A 15763-nucleotide genomic window follows, 5' to 3' on the forward strand; every position below is an offset into this window, starting at 1 on the left:
TCCCGCCCCATTCCCATTCCTGTTCCCGTTCCCGTTCCCATTCCCGTTCCCGTTCCCATTCCTGTTCCCACTCCCATTCCCGTTCCCGTTCCCGCCCCGTTCCCATTCCCGTTCTCACTCCCATTCCCGTTCCCGTTCCCGTTCCCATTCCCGTTCCCATTCCCGTTCCCGTTCCCATTCCCGTTCCCATTCCCATTCCCATTCCCGCCCCGTTCCCATTCCTGTTCCCGTTCCCGTTCCCATTCCTGTTCCCGTTCCCGTTCCCATTCCCGTTCCCGTTCCCATTCCTGTTCCCACTCCCATTCCCGTTCCCGTTCCCGCCCCGTTCCCATTCCCGTTCTCACTCCCATTCCCGTTCCCGTTCCCGTTCCCGTTCCCGTTCCCGTTCCCGTTCCCGCCCGCTCCCGCCCGGTTCCCGGTCCCGCAGGCGGACCCCGACGCTGATCGCGGTCATGGTGGTCGGCGCCGTTTTCCTCTCGTGCTCGCTGGTGCTGCTGGCGCTGCTCTACTGGCGGGGCAAGAAGATCCAGAAGAAGCGGGCGATGCGGCGCTACCTGGAGCGGGGCGAGGTCAGCGCGGGGCACCGGCAGCGGCACCGGGAGCGGCGGGGAGGGGCACCGGGAGCGGCACCGGGAGCGGCACTGGGAGCGGCCCAGGAGCGGCACCGGGAGGGGCAACGGGAGGGGCAACGGGAGCGGCACCGGGAGGGGCACCGGGAGGGGCAACGGGAGCGGCACCGGGAGGGGCACCGGGAGGGGCGGGGAGGGAGCGGCCCCGGGAGCGGCCCTGGGAGCGGCGGGGAGGGAGCGGCACCGGGAGCGGCCCAGGAGCGGCCACCGGGAGCGGCACCGGGAGCGGCCCCGGGAGCGGCGGGGAGGGAGCGGCACTGGGAGCGGCCACCGGGAGCGGCACCGGGAGCGGCTCCGGGAGCGGCGGGGGGGGAGCGGCACTGGGAGCGGTCCAGGAGCGGGCACCGGGAGCGGCACCGGGAGCGGCACCGGGAGCGGCAGGGAGGGGGCGGGTCCTGTGTCCTGCCCTCGCCGGCCCCGGCCCTGTCCTGTCCCTCTCCCTGTTCCTGTTGCCACGCCGTGTCCCCATCCCTGTCCCCATTGCCACGCCATGTCCCTGTCCCCATCCCCGTTCCCATGCCGTGTCCCCGTCCCCACACTGTGTCCCTATGCCTGTCCCCACGCCGTGTCCCTGTCCCCATCCCCATTGCCACACCATGTCCCCGTCCCCGTGCCGTGTCCCCATCCCCACGCCCTGTCCCCATGCCATGTCCCTGTCCCCATGCCGTGTCCCCATCCCCGTCCCCATGCTGTGTCCCTGTCCCCATGCTTGTCCCCACGCCGTGTCCCTGTCCCCATCCCCATTGCCACACCATGTCCCCGTCCCCACGCCTTGTCCCCATCCCTGTCCCCACGCCGTGTCCCCATCCCCACGCCCTGTCCCCATCCCTGTCCTCATGCCATGTCCCTGTCCCCATGCCGTGTCCCCATCCCCGTCCCCATGCTGTGTCCCCGTCCCCATCCCTGTCCCCACGCCGTGTCCCCATCCCCGTCCCCATGCTGTGTCCCCGTCCCCATCCCTGTCCCCACGCCGTGTCCCCATCCCCGTCCCCATCCCTGTCCCCACGCGTGTCCCCACGTGTGTCCCCATCCCTGTCCCCACGCCGTGTCCCCATCCCTGTCCCCACGCCGTGTCCCCGTCCCTGTCCCCACGCCGTGTCCCCATCCCTGTCCCCACACCGTGTCCCCATCCCCGTCCCCGTCCCCATCCCCGTCCCCACGCCCTGTCCCCACGGGTGTCCCCACGCCGTGTCCCCATCCCTGTCCCCGTCCCCATCCTGTCCCCACGGGTGTCCCGCAGAGCCTGGAGCCGCTGGACCCCAGTGAAAAAGCCAACAAGGTCCTGGCCCGGATCTTCAAGGAGTCGGAGCTGAAGCGCCTCAAGGTGCTGGGCTCCGGCGTCTTCGGCACCGTGCACAAGGTGGGGCCTGCCGAGGGGCTGAGGTGCATCCACCCCGCCCCACTGATCCCATAAACCCCACTGATCCCACCCCACTGATCCCACCCCACTGATCCCATAAACCCCACTGATCCCACCCCACTGATCCCAGCAACCCCACCCCATCAACCCCACCCCACTGATCCCAGCAACCCCACCCCACTGATCCCACCCCACTGATCCCACCCCACTGATCCCATCCCACTGATCCCATAAACCCCACTGATCCCATCAACCCCACCCCACTGATCCTATCAACCCCACCCCATTGATCCCACCCCACTGATCTCACCCCACTGATCCATCCCATCAACCCCACCCCATCAACCCCACCCCACTGATCCCATTGATCCCATCAATCCCATCCCACTGACCCATCCCATCAACCTCACCCCATCAACCCCACCCCACTGATCCCACCCCATTGATCCCATCCCACCCCACCCCACTGATCCCATCCTACCCCATTGATCCCATCAACCCCACCCCACTGATCCCATCAACCCCACCCCATTGATCCCATCCCACCCCACCCCGTTGATCCCATCAACCCCACCCCGTTGATCCCATTGATCCCACCCCATTGACCCCACCCCATTGATTCTATCAATCCCACCCCATTGATCCCGTGCCATCCCATTGATCCCATCAATCCCACCCCATCGATCCCACCCCATCAATCCCACCCCATCAATCCCACCCCATCAATCCCACCCCATCAATCCCACCCCATTGATCCCATCATTCCCACCCCATTGATCCCATCAATCCCACCCCACTGATCCCATCAATCCCACCCCATTGATCCCATCCCATTGATCCCGTCCCATCCCATCAATCCCATAAATCCCTTATAAAATCCCACCAATCCCACCAATCCCATAGACCCCATATTAAATCCCATCCATCCCATAAATCCCATAAATCCTATCCATCCCATAAATCCCATATAAAATCCCATCAATCCCCCAATCCCATAAATGCCATATAAAATCCCATCCATCCCATTGATCCCATAAATGCCATATAGAATCCTACCAATCCCACCAATCCCATATAAAATCCCATATAAAATCCCATATAAAATCCCATATAAAATCCCATATAAAATCCCATCCATCCCATAAATTCCATCTAAAATCCCACCAATCCCATATAAAATTCCATAAATCCCATATAAAATCCCATATAAAATCCCATAAATCCCAAATTAAATCCCACTGATCCCAGGGGATCTGGATCCCGGACGGGGATTCCATCAAGATCCCGGTGAGCATCAAGGTGATCCAGGACTGGAGCGGGCAGCAATCCTTCCACGCTGTCACCGACGTGAGTCGGGGGGCACCGGGGGTCCGGGGGGCTGGGGGGGTCCGGGGGTGCTCGGGGGGGGATCCTGGGAGAGTTCTGGGGGTCCCCTCTGGGGCCAGGGGGTTTTGGGGGTCCCCTTGGTCCGGGGGTGCTCCAGGGGCTGCTCGGAGGGGGTTCTGGGGGGGTTCTGGGGGACCCCTTGGGCCAGGGGGGTTCTGGGGGTCCTCCAGGGGGTGCTCAGGGGGGGTTCTGGGGGGGTTCTGGGGGTCCCCTCTGGGGCCAGGGGGGTTCTGGGGGTGCTCTAGTGGGTGCTCGGGGGCGGTCCTGGGGGGGTTCTGGGAGAGTTCTGGGGGTCCCCCGGGGCTGGGGGGGTCCGGGAGTTCTCCAGGGGGTGCTCGGGGGGGGTTCTGGGGGGGGGGGTTCTGGGGGTCCCCCGGGGTTGGGGGGCTCCGGGAGTTCTCCAGGGGGTGCTCGGGGGGGGGTTCTGGGGGGGTTCTGGGGGTCCCCTCTGAGGCCAGGAGGTTCTGGGGGTGCTCCAGGGGGTGCTTGGGGGAGGTTCTGGGACAGTTCTGGGACAGTTCTGGGGGTTCCCTCTGGGGCCAGGGGGTTTTGGGGATCCCCCTTGGGCCAGGAGGGTTCTGGGGGTGCTCCAGGGCCACTATGGGGGGTCTCCAGGGGTCCCCTCTGGGGCCAGGGGGGTCTGGGGGTGCTCCAGGGCTGCTCTGGGGGTGCTCTGGGTGTCCCCCTGGAGCCGTGGGTGGGTTTGGGGGTGCCCCAGGTGGCCCCCGGCTCTGGGGATATTTGGGGGTGCTCTGGGGGTGTCCCCCCGATATCTGGGGATGTTTAGGGGTGCTCTGGGGGTGTCCCCCGATATCGGGGTGCCCCCCAGCTCACCCCGCAGTGCTGACCCTGTCCCCCGGCATCTGGGGATGCTCTGGGGATGCTCTGGGTGTGTCCCCCGATATCGGGGTGCCCCCCAGCTCACCCCTCGATGCTGACCCCATCCCCCCAGCACATGCTGGCCATCGGCAGCCTGGAGCACTCGTACATCGTGTGGCTCTGGGGATGCTCTGGGGATGTTTGGGGGTGTTTGGGGGTGTTTGGGGGTGTCCCCCCCGATATCGGGGTGCCCCGGCTCACCCCTCGATGCTGACCCTGTCCCCCCTGATCTGGAGGTGCCCGGGCACTCTCCGGGGATGCTCTGGGTGTGTCCCCCGGCTCTGGGGGTGTTTGGGGATGCTCTGGGGGTGCTCTGGGTGTGTCCCCCGATATCGGGGTGCCCCCCAGCTCACCCCTCGATGCTGACCCCATCCCCCCAGCACATGCTGGCCATCGGCAGCCTGGAGCACTCGTACATCGTGCGGCTGCTGGGGATGTTTGGGGGTGCTCTGGGGATGTTTGGGGGTGCTCAGGGGATGCTCTGGGGGTGTCCCCCGGCTCTGGGGATGTTTGGGGGTGCTCAGGGGGTGCTCTGGGTGTGTCCCCCGATATCGGGGTGCCCCCCAGCTCACCCCTCGATGCTGACCCCGTCCCCCCAGCACATGCTGGCCATCGGCAGCCTGGAGCACTCGTACATCGTGCGGCTGCTGGGGATCTGCCCGGGCCCGCAGCTGCAGCTGGTGACGCAGCTGCTGCCGCTGGGCTCGCTGCTCGAGTACGTGCGCAAGAACCGCGGCGCCATCGGGCCGCAGCTGCTGCTCAACTGGTGCGTGCAGGTGGCCAAGGTCAGTGCCCCACGAGGGACGGGGACACGCGGGGGTCCAGCGGGGTGAGGGGGTGGGGGGGATCCTGAGCGTGGCTGAGTCCTGAAAGCTGAGAGGGTGAAGGGTTTGGGGGGCTCTGTGCATTCCTGTGGTCCTAAAAACTGAGAGGGTGAAGGGTTTGGGAGGATCATGAGCATGGCTGAGTCCTAAAAACTGAGAGGGTGAAGGGTTTGGGAGGATCATGAGCATGGCTGAGTCCTAAAAACTGAGAGGGTGAAGGGTTTGGGGGGATCCTGAGCCTCCCTGAGGTCCTGAAAGCTGAGAGTGAAGGGTTTGGGGGGCTCTGTGCATTCCTGAGGTCCTAAAAACTGAGAGGGTGAAGGGTTTGGGGGGATCCTGAGCCTTGCTGAGTCCTAAACCCTGAGGGGTCACACAGGGTGAAGGGTTTGGGGGGGATTCTGTGTGTTCCCTGCACCCTAAACCCTGAGGGGTCACGCAGGGTGAAGGGTTTTGGGGAAATCCTGAGCGTGGCTGAGTCCTAAAAATTGAGGGTCAAGGGTTTGGGGGGATCCTGAGCTTTCCTGAGGTCCTGAAAGCTGAGAGGGTGAAGGCTTTGGGGGGGATCTTGAGCATGGCTGAGTCATAAAAACTGAGAGGGTGAAGGGTTTGGGGGGCTCTGTGCATTCCTGAGGTCCTAAAAGCTGAGGGTGAAGGGTTTGGGGGGATCCTGAGGGTGGCTGAGTCCTGAAAGCTGAGAGTGAAGGGTTTGGGGGGCTCTGTGCATTCCTGACTCCTAAAAACTGAGAGGGTGAAGGGTTTGGGGGGCCTATGAGCGTGGCTGAGTCCTAAAAACTGAGAGGGTCAATAAATAAAATATTAAAAATTAACTTTTCCCCCCATTCCAGGGGATGTACTACCTGGAGGAGCACCGCATGGTGCACAGGAACCTGGCAGTTCTATTGTGTATAATCCAATAGATAACCAATATTACAGATATACCATAAATACAATAAATAAATGAATAAATTAGTAAATAAATTATTAAAAAATGCTCTTTTCTCCCCGTTTCAGGGGATGTACTACCTGGAGGAGCACCGCATGGTGCACAGGAACCTGGCAGTTCTATTGTATATAATCCAATATATAACCAATATTACAGATATATAATAAATACAATAAATAAATGAATTAATTAATAAATAAATTATTAAAAAATGAACATTTCTCCCATTTTTAGGGGATGTACTACCTGGAGGAGCACCGCATGGTGCACAGGAACCTGGCAGTTACATTGTGTATAATCCAATATATAACCAATATTATAGATATAAAATAAATACAATAAATAAATGAATAAATAAATGAAATAAAACATTAAAAATGCTCTTTTCTCCCCATTCCAGGGGATGTACTACCTGGAGGAGCACCGCATGGTGCACAGGAACCTGGCAGTTCTATTGTGTATAATCCAATATATAACCAATATTACAGATATATAATAAATACAATAAAATAAATAAATAAATAAATACATAAATAAATAAATAAATAAAAATTAAGCTTTCCCCACCATTTTCAGGGGATGTACTACCTGGAGGAGCACCGCATGGTGCACAGGAACCTGGCAGTTACATTATACATTATACAATATTTAACCAATATTATACATATACAATAAATACAATAAATAAATGAATAAATTAATAAATAAATTATTAAAAAATGCTCTTTTCTCCCAATTTTAGGGGATGTACTACCTGGAGGAGCACCGCATGGTGCACAGGAACCTGGCAGTTCTATTGTATATAATCCAATATATAACCAGTATTACAGATATATAATAAATACAATAAATAAATGAATAAAATAATAAATAAATAATTAAAAAATGAACATTTCTCCCATTTTTAGGGGATGTACTACCTGGAGGAGCACCGCATGGTGCACAGGAACCTGGCTGCCCGCAACGTGCTGCTCAAGTCTCCCAGCCAGGCGCAGGTGGCCGATTTCGGCATCGCCGACCTGCTCTACCCCGACGACAAGAAATACTTCTACAACGAGCTCAAGGTGGGCGGGGGGCTGGCCCTGGGGACCCCAAATGGCACCCGGGGACCCCCAAATGGCACTGGTGTCACCCCCAAATGGCACCCGTGGGACCCCCAAATGGCACCTGTATCACCTTCTACAACGAGCTCAAGGTGGGCGGGGGGCTGGCCCTGGGACCCCAAATGGCACTGGTTTCACCCCCAAATGGCACCAGTGTCACCCCCAAATGCCACCTGTGGGACCCCAGGGGCACCCCTGTCACCCCCAACTGGCAACCCTGTCACCCCCAGGGGCACCAGTGCCACCCCCAGTGCCACCGTGTCCCCACAATGACCCCTTTCCCCCCAGTGCCCCCCTGTCCCCCAATGTCCCCAATGTCCCCAGTGTCCCCAATGTCCCCAATGCCCCCCTGTCCCCCAATGTCCCCAATGTCCCCAATGCCCCCCTGTCCCCCAATGTCCCCAATGTCCCCAATGTCCCCAATGCCCCCTGTCCCCCCAGTGCCCCCCCCATCCCCCCAGTGCCCCCCTGTCCCCCAATGTCCCCAATGTCCCCCCTGTCCCCCAATGTCCCCAATGTCCCCAGTGTCCCCAATGTCCCCAGTGTCCCCTGTCCCTGTCCCGCAGACCCCCATCAAGTGGATGGCACTGGAGAGCATTCACTTCGGCCGCTACACGCACCAGAGCGACGTCTGGAGCTACGGTGAGCGCCCCCGGTGTCCCCAGTGTCCCCAGTGTCCCCAGTATCCCCCGGTGTCCCCAGTGTCCCTTGGTGTCCCCAGTGTCCCCTGGTGTCCCCAGTGTCCCCTGGTGTCCCCTGGTGTCCCCTGCTGTTCCCTGCTGTACTCAGTGTCCCCTGGTGTCCCCAGTGTCCCCAGTGTCCCCTGCTGTCCCCTGCTGGCCCCGCTGGCCCTGCTGGCCCCGCTGGCCCCAGTGTCCCCTGGTGTCCCCTGGTGTCCCTTGGTGTCCCCAGCTGTCCCCTGGTGTCCCTTGGTGTCCCCGGTGTCCCCTGCTGTCCCCAGGTGTCCCCCGGTGTCCCCTGGTGTCCCCTGGTGTCCCCAGCTGTCCCCTGGTGTCCCCTGGTGTGCCCCAGTGTCTCCCGGTGTCCCTCCGTGTCCCCTGGTGTCTCCGGTGTCCTCCATAACTCCCTGTGTCCCCTGGTGTCCCTTGCTGTCCCTGTGGCTCACGGCTGTCCCAGCTGTCCCCTCGCTGTCCCCGGTGCTCACAGTGTCCCCTCGCTGTCCCCAGGGGTGACACTGTGGGAGATGATGACCTTCGGGGCCGAGCCCTACGCCGGGATCCGCCTGGCCGGGCTGTCCCCGCTGTCCCTGGTGCTCACGGCTGTCCCCTCGCTGTCCCCGCTGTCCCCCTGTCCCCGCTGTCCCCGCTGTCCCCGCTGTCCCCGCTGTCCCCCTGTCCCCGGTGTCCCCGGTGTCCCCGCTGTCCCCCTGTCCCTGCTGTCCTCGGTGTCCCCAGTGCTCACAGCTGTCCCCCCTGTCCCCTCACTGTCCCCAGGGGTGACACTGTGGGAGATGATGACCTTTGGGGCTGAGCCCTACGCCGGGATCCGCCTGGCTGGACTGTCCCCAATGTCCCCCTGTCCCTGCTGTCCCTGCTGTCCCTGTTCATGGCTGTCCCCGCTGTCCCGCTGTCCCCGCTGTCCCTGCTCTCCCCGGTGCTCACAGCTGTCCCTGCTGTCCCCGCTGTCCCTGCTGTCCCCCTATCCCTGCTGTCCCCGCTGTCCCCGCTGTCCCTGCTGTCCCCGGTGCTCACGGCTGTCCCCGCTGTCCCCTCGCTGTCCCCAGGGGTGACACTGTGGGAGATGATGACCTTCGGGGCCGAGCCCTACGCCGGGATCCGCCTGGCCGAGGTGCCCGACCTGCTGGAGAAGGGCGAGCGGCTCTCGCAGCCGCAGATCTGCACCATCGACGTCTACATGGTGATGGTGAAATGTGAGCGGGGACAGGGGGGACACAGGGGACACTGGGGACACTGGGGACACTGGGGACACAGGGGGACATTGGGGACAGCGGGGACACGGGGACACCGGGGACAGCAGGGACAGCCGTGTCCTTGTCCCCGTCCCTGTCCCCATCCCCTGTCCCCATCCCTGTCCCCAGCTGTGTCCCTGTCCCCATCCCCTGTCCCTGTCCCCTGTCCCCACCCTGTCCCTGTCCCTGTCCCCATCCCCTGTCCCCATCCCCTGTCCCTGTCCCTGTCCCTGTCCCTGTCCCCACCCCGGTGTCCCTGTCCCTGTCCCTGTCCCTGTCCTTGTCCCCACCCCGGTGTCCCTGTCCCTGTCCCCATCCCCATCCCCTGTCCCTGTCCCCATCCCAGTGTCCCTGTCCCCATCCCGTGTCCCTGTCCCCAGCCCATGTCCCTGTTCCCAGCCATGTCCCTGTCCCTGTCCCCGTCCCCATCCCCTGTCCCCATCCCCTGTCCCTGTCCCTGTCCCTGTCCCTGTCCCCACCCCTGTCCCTGTCCCCATCCCCTGTCCCCACCCTGGTGTCCCCATCCCTGTCCCTGTCCCCATCCCTGTCCCTGTCCCCATGTCCCTGTCCCTGTCCCCGTCCCCAGCCGTGTCCCTGTCCCTGTCCCCACCCCTGTCCCCATCCCTGTCCCCGTCCCCAGCCGTGTCCCTGTCCCCGTCCCCATGTCCCTGTCCCTGTCCCTGTCCCCGTCCCCATGTCCCTGTCCCTGTCCCTGTCCCGTGTCCCTGTCCCCGTCCCGGTGTCCCTGTCCCCGTCCCCATGTCCCTGTCCCTGTCCCTGTCCCTGTCCCTGTCCCCACCCTGTCCCTGTCCCCGTCCCCATGTCCCTGTCCCCGTCCCCAGCCGTGTCCCTGTCCCCATCCCGTGTCCCCATCCCTGTCCCTGTCCCCGTCCCCATGTCCCCGTCCCCATCCCTGTCCCCACCCCTGTCCCTGTCCCTGTCCCCATCCCTGTCCCTGTCCTTGTCCCCACCCCGGTGTCCCTGTCCCTGTCCCCATCCCCATCCCGTGTCCCTGTCCCTGTCCCCATCCCCTGTCCCTGTCCCCACCCCGGTGTCCCTGTCCCCACCCAGTGTCCCTGTCCCCATCCCGTGTCCCTGTCCCCATCCCCGTCCCCGTCCCCATGTCCCTGTCCCTGTCCCCACCCTGTCCCTGTCCCTGTCCCCATGTCCCTGTCCCTGTCCCTGTCCCTGTCCCCGTCCCCATGTCCCTGTCCCTGTCCCTGTCCCCACCCTGGTGTCCCTGTCCCTGTCCCTGTCCCCACCCCGGTGTCCCTGTCCCTGTCCCCACCCCGGTGTCCCTGTCCCCATCCCTGTCCCCAGGCTGGTGTCCCCGTCCCTGTCCCCGTCCCCATGTCCCTGTCCCTGTCCCCATCCCTTGTCCCTGTCCCCACCCCGGTGTCCCTGTCCCTGTCCCCAGGCTGGATGATCGATGAGAACATCCGTCCCACCTTCAAGGAGCTGGCCAACGAGTTCACCCGCATGGCCCGGGACCCCCCGCGCTACCTGGTCATCAAGGTGAGCCCCCGACCCCCTGAACCCCCCAAGACCCCCCCAAACCCCCCTGAACCCCCCCCGACCCCCCCAGAACCCCCTGAACCCCCCAGAACCCCCCAGAACCCCCTGAACCCCCCCAAATACCCCCAGAACCCCCCAAGACCCCCCCAAACCCCCCTGAACCCCCCCAGACCCGCCCAAACACCCCAAAACCCCCCTGAACCCCCCCAACCCCCCAACCCTGACCTGTGACCCCCTCCCCCACACCTGGTGACCAAGGTGAGCCCCCAGACCCCTCCCCAAACTGCCCCCAGACCCTTCCTGAACCCCCCAGACCCCCCAACCCTGACCCATCCTCCCCCCTCCCCATACCTGGTGACCAAGGTGAGCCCCCAAACTGCCCCCAGACCCCCCAACCCTGACCCATTCTCCCCTCCCCCCACACCTGGTGACCAAGGTGAGCCCCCAGACCCCTCCCCAGACCCCCCCCAGACCCCTCCCCAAACTCCCCCAGACCCCCCAATCCTGACCTGGGACCCCCCTCCCCACACCTGGTGACCAAGGTGAGCCCCCAAACCGCCCCCAGACCCCCCCCGACCCCCATCCCCCCATGGCTGACGCCCCCCCCCCCCCCAGCAGGAGAGCGGGGCCGCGCCCCCCGGCGAGCCCCCCACCCTGAGCGAGAAGGAGCTGGAGGAGGTGGAGACGCTGGAGCTGGAGGAGGAGGAGGAGGAGGAGGAGCTGGACGTGACCTTCGGCCTCAGCCCCGCGCTCGGCCCGCAGCGCCCCCGCGGCGGCTGCGCCCGGGTGAGACCCCCGGGGGCTGGGGGGGCTGGGGGGGGCTGGGGGGGTCGGGGGGGGCTGGGGGGGTCTGGGGGGGCTGGGGGGATCGGGGGGGTCGGGGGGTCTGGGGGGGCTGGGGGGCCTGGGGGGATCGGGGGGGTCGGGGGGCGGCTGCAGAGCCCACCCCCATGGGGGCTGGGACAGCCCGGGAGCCTCGGGTGACATCAGGGGACACTGAGGGACACCCAGGGACACTGAGTGACACCAGGGGACACTGAGGGACACCCCAGGACACTGAGTGACACCCGGGGACACTGAGTGACACCCCGGGACCCCCGTGGGACACCTGGGGACACTGAGTGACACCCCGGGACCCTGTGCCACCTGCCAGGACCCAGTGTCACCTCCCAGTCCTCTGTGTCACACCAGGACCCATCCCCTGATCCCCCGATCCCCTCCCCCAGATGGGGGTCCTCATGGCCCCGGGGTGTCCCCGGGCTGTCCCCTGGCTGTCCCCCCCGTGTCCCTGTCTGTCCCCTGGGTGCCAGCCGCTGTCCCCGTGTCCCTGGCTGTCCCCCCCGTGTCCCTGTCTGTCCCCTGGTGCCAGCCGCTGTCCCCGTGTCCCCGGGCTGTCCCTGTCTGTCCCCTGGGTGCCAGCCGCTGTCCCCGTGTCCCTGGCTGTCCCCGTGTCCCTGGCTGTCCCCTGGGTGCCAGCCGCTGTCCCCGTGTCCCTGTCTGTCCCCTGGTGCCAGCCGCTGTCCCCGTGTCCCCGCAGAGCCCCAGCCTGCTGAGCGCCCCCGCCGGGTACATCCCCATGAACCCGCCCGGGCTGGGCAGCGCCCGGCAGGTACGGGGGGCGGGGGGCATTGGGGGGGCTGGGGGGGCTCGGGGGGCTCAGGGGGTTTGGGGGTCTGGGGGGGCTCGAGGGGGTCAGGGGGTTTGGGGTCTGGGGGGGCTGGGGGTATTGGGGGGGCTCGGGGGGCTCTGGGGGGTTTGGGGGGCTTGGGGACTGGGAGGGGCTCAGGGGGTTTGGGGGTCCCGGGGCGGTTTTGGGGTCCCGGGGCAGGTTTGGGGTCCCGGGGCAGTTTTGGGGTGCTCCCCCTGACCCCCGGGTGTCCCTCCCCAGGCCGGGGGGGTCCCGGGACGGTTTTGGGGTCCCGGGGCGGTTTTGGGGTGCCCCCCTGACCCCCCTGTCCCCCCCCCAGCCCGGGGGTTCCCGGGGCGGTTTGGGGTCCCGGGGCAGTTTTGGGGTGCCCTCCTGACCCCTCCCTGTCCCTCCCCAGCCCGGGGGGTCGCGGGGCGGTTTTGGGGTCCCGGGGCGGTTTTGGGGTCCCGGGTCAGTTTTGGGGTCCCGGGGCGGTTTTGGGGTCCCGGGTCAGTTTTGGGGTGCCCCCCTGACCCCTCCCCGTCCCCCCCCCAGGCCGGGGGGTCGCGCCCCCCGCGGCGGGGCCGGCAGGGCTCGCTGGGCCGCACGGTGTCCGAGTGCTCCGAGGGTCGCGGCACCGCCTCGGAGCTGGAGCTGGGGGGCGAGGGGGGGTCCCTGGGGGGGTCCCTGTGCCGCAGCCTCCGCTCCCGGGGGGACAGCGCCTACCTGTCCCAGCGGGGGAGCCTCCCCCCGCCGCCGCCCCCCGCCTCCGACGGCAGCGAGGAGGACCCCAACGGCTACGTGACCCCCAACTGCGCCCTCCGAGGTGAGGGGGGGGCTCCGGGGGGCGCCCGACCCGCTGGGACGGGGATGGGGGTCCTGGGGAGGGGGGGGCGTGTCTCATCGGGGCGGGTTTGGGGGCTCCCCCCATCTGTGGGGGTCGTTTGGGGGGGGATTCTGTCCCTTTGAAATGGGTCTGGGGGCTCCCCCCATCCATGGGGGTCCTTGTGGGGGTCCCATCCCGCTGGAACGGGGATGGGGGTCTTGGGGAGGGGGGGGCGTGTCTCGTCGGGTCGGGTTTGGGGGCTCACCCCGTCCGTGGGGGTCGTTTGGGGGGGCTTCTGTCTCTTTGGATTGGGTCTGGGGGCTTTGTCCCGTTCATAGGGGTCTTGGGGAGGGGGCTCCATCCTGCTGGAATGGGGCTGGGGGCTCACCCCATCCGTGGGGGTCCCTGTGGGGGTCCCATCCTGCTGGAACAGGGCTGGGGGTCTTGGGGAGGGGGGGCTCCCATCCCGTTGGATTGGGTCTGGGGTCTCCCCCCCATTCATGGCAATCTTTATGGAGGGGTCCCTGCCCTGGTTTTGGGGTGGGGGTCCCATCCCGCAGGGTTTGGGGTCTCCTGTGCCTCTGGGGGGGATCCATCCCCTATTTCTGGGGGGCTTGGGGGGGTTCCTGTGCCTCCAGGGGGGTCCATCCCCTATTTGGGGTGGGGGTCCCATCCCGCAGGGTTTTGGGGTTCCTGTGGCTCCGGGGGGGGGTCCATCCCCTTTTTTGGGGGGGCTTGGGGGGGTTTCCTGTGCCTCTGGAAGGGGGGGGGGGGGTCCATCCCTAATTTTGGGGTTGGGGGCTCATTTAGGGGAAGCTCCTTTAGGATTTCGGACTGGGCTGAAACCCCCTCCCCAAAACCGAGGGTCCTGCGGGGCAGCCCCCTCCCCAAAACCGAGGGTCCTGAGGGAATCCCCCCCTCCCCCCCAAACCGAGGGTCCTGCGGGAATCCCCTCCCCAAAACCGAGGGTCCTCAGGGCCGCCCCTCCCAACCCGAGGGTCCCGCGGGCCGCCCCGGGGGTCCCTGACCGGTGTCTCCCCCCCCTCGCCCCCTCCCCCGCTCAGACCCAGCCCCCGGCGGGCGCTCGGCGCCGGAGGAGGAGGAGGAGGATGAGGAGGAGGAAGAGTACGAGTACATGAACCGCCCCCCCCAACCCCGCCCGGCCTCGCTGGAAGAACTGGGCTACGAATACATGGAGGTGGGCTGCGACCCCCCCCGAGACCCCCCCCCAAAAACCCGCGGCGAGGACGAGGCCGAGGAGGATGAGGATGACGAAGATGACGATGATGAAGAGGAAGATTACGAATACATGAACAAACAACCGCGGCTCAGCCGCTCCCTCCTCGCCGCGGGGCACCACGGCTACACCGAAATGAGGGCTGGGGACCCCCCCGCGACCCCCGCCCCCCAAAAAAAGGGGGAGGACGAGCAGGGCTACGAGGAGATGGAGGCGGTGCTGCGGCCGCGCCGCTGCCCCCCCGCGACCCCCATGAAGCCCCTGCGGAGCCTGGAAGCTTCGGACTGCGCCTTCGACAACCCCGACTATTGGCACAGCCGCCTCTTCGCCAAAGCCGACGCCCACCGGACGTAGGAGACCCCTCCCCAAATTGGGGGCTCGCGGTGGATATGAAGGATCCCCCCCGCCAGCGCCCGCGCACCGGGGCAGGGGGGGTTTGGGGGTCTCTGGGGGGCGTTTTTTACTCCTTCTCCACCCGTTTTTTTTATGCTGAGGTGGGGTGACCCCCCGGGAGACCCCTCCCCTGTTTTCCGACCCCTCCCAAGTTCTCCTTCCTCCCCCTCCCCTCTTTTCCTTCCCCGCCCCCTCCCCACTCGCTGAAGGTGCTCCCCAAATCCCCGGGAAGGGTCCCTGAAGGACCCCAGACTCATTTTATTCCCTGCTGAGTGAAGGTTTGGGGGTCCCCTCAATTCGGGGGGACCCCCCCGGGATCCCTTTTTTTTTTTTTTTTTTTTTTTTCTCCCCGGTTTTTCGGGGTGGGGGAGGGGGGGGGAGCCCCCGCTCAGGGATCGCCCCCAGCCCCGGGGGTCGCGCGGGATGAGTGAAAATAAAGGAATTTGAGTAAAAAACCTCGGGGATGAGGCTTGGGGGATGGACCGGGGGATACCGGGACCAGGGTCCGGGCACGGCGGCAGCCCCGGTGCCCGTACCGGTACCGGGGGGGGTCACGGGGGCTGGAGCGGGGGTCGGGGACAGCACCGGACAGGGGGGTCCGGCGGGGTTGGGACCGTGGGGATGAGGCCGGTGGGTGGGTCCGGTGCCACGGTCCGGGGACAGCAGGGACCGGCCCCGGTGTGGCCGCGGTGCCGGTGCTGGGGGGAATCACGGGGCTGAGTGGGGCGGGGGTCGCGGGTCTGGGGGTTGTGAGTGGCAGCGGTGATTCACGACTGGATCAGGAACCTGCCGTGGACCCCGACAGCGGAGAGAGGGGCAGATCCACCGGTCCCGGGGCGGTCCCGGTGCCGAAATTCCGCTCCCGCCCCTTCCTCTCCCGTTCCCCCCTTCCGCCTACATCCCCCATCACCCCCCGCGCGCCGCTTCCGCTCTCGCACCCCCGCTCCTTCTCGCGAGAGCCGCGCTGCACGCCGGGAGTTGCAGTCCGCAGGGCGGCACACACCCGTCCGGGGCTCTGCGCGCGGGGGCCGCCGGGAGTTGTAGTCCGGGGGGGCGGGGAGGACTCGCGTTCCCAGCGTGCCCCGCGCGGAGCCCGCGCTCTGCCCTGCTC

General features: G+C 65.3%; 1 protein-coding gene across 2 annotated transcripts in view; it reads left to right on the forward strand.

Annotated features, from left to right (window-relative positions):
- The window catches only part of ERBB3 (erb-b2 receptor tyrosine kinase 3), a 31314-nt gene extending 16259 nt beyond the window's left edge, over positions 1 to 15055 (forward strand). Inside the window, exons 17-28 of one of the 2 annotated variants that reach the window (XM_084223550.1) lie at positions 428 to 569; positions 1870 to 1989; positions 3238 to 3336; positions 4854 to 5039; positions 6930 to 7085; positions 7691 to 7766; positions 8869 to 9015; positions 10472 to 10569; positions 11185 to 11355; positions 12107 to 12178; positions 12752 to 13022; positions 14087 to 15055. In XM_084223550.1, the coding sequence (XP_084079676.1) occupies positions 428 to 569; positions 1870 to 1989; positions 3238 to 3336; positions 4854 to 5039; positions 6930 to 7085; positions 7691 to 7766; positions 8869 to 9015; positions 10472 to 10569; positions 11185 to 11355; positions 12107 to 12178; positions 12752 to 13022; positions 14087 to 14613 (2065 nt within the window). In that variant the 3' untranslated portion in view covers positions 14614 to 15055. The remainder of the gene's footprint in view (positions 1 to 427; positions 570 to 1869; positions 1990 to 3237; positions 3337 to 4853; positions 5040 to 6929; positions 7086 to 7690; positions 7767 to 8868; positions 9016 to 10471; positions 10570 to 11184; positions 11356 to 12106; positions 12179 to 12751; positions 13023 to 14086) is intronic. The other variant, XM_084223551.1, reaches the window with a different exon arrangement.
- Positions 15056 to 15763: the final 708 nt, after the last annotated feature.

This window comes from Fringilla coelebs (assembly GCF_963513975.1).
Source record: "Fringilla coelebs genome assembly, chromosome: 30".
NCBI classification, from domain to species: domain Eukaryota; kingdom Metazoa; phylum Chordata; class Aves; order Passeriformes; family Fringillidae; genus Fringilla; species Fringilla coelebs.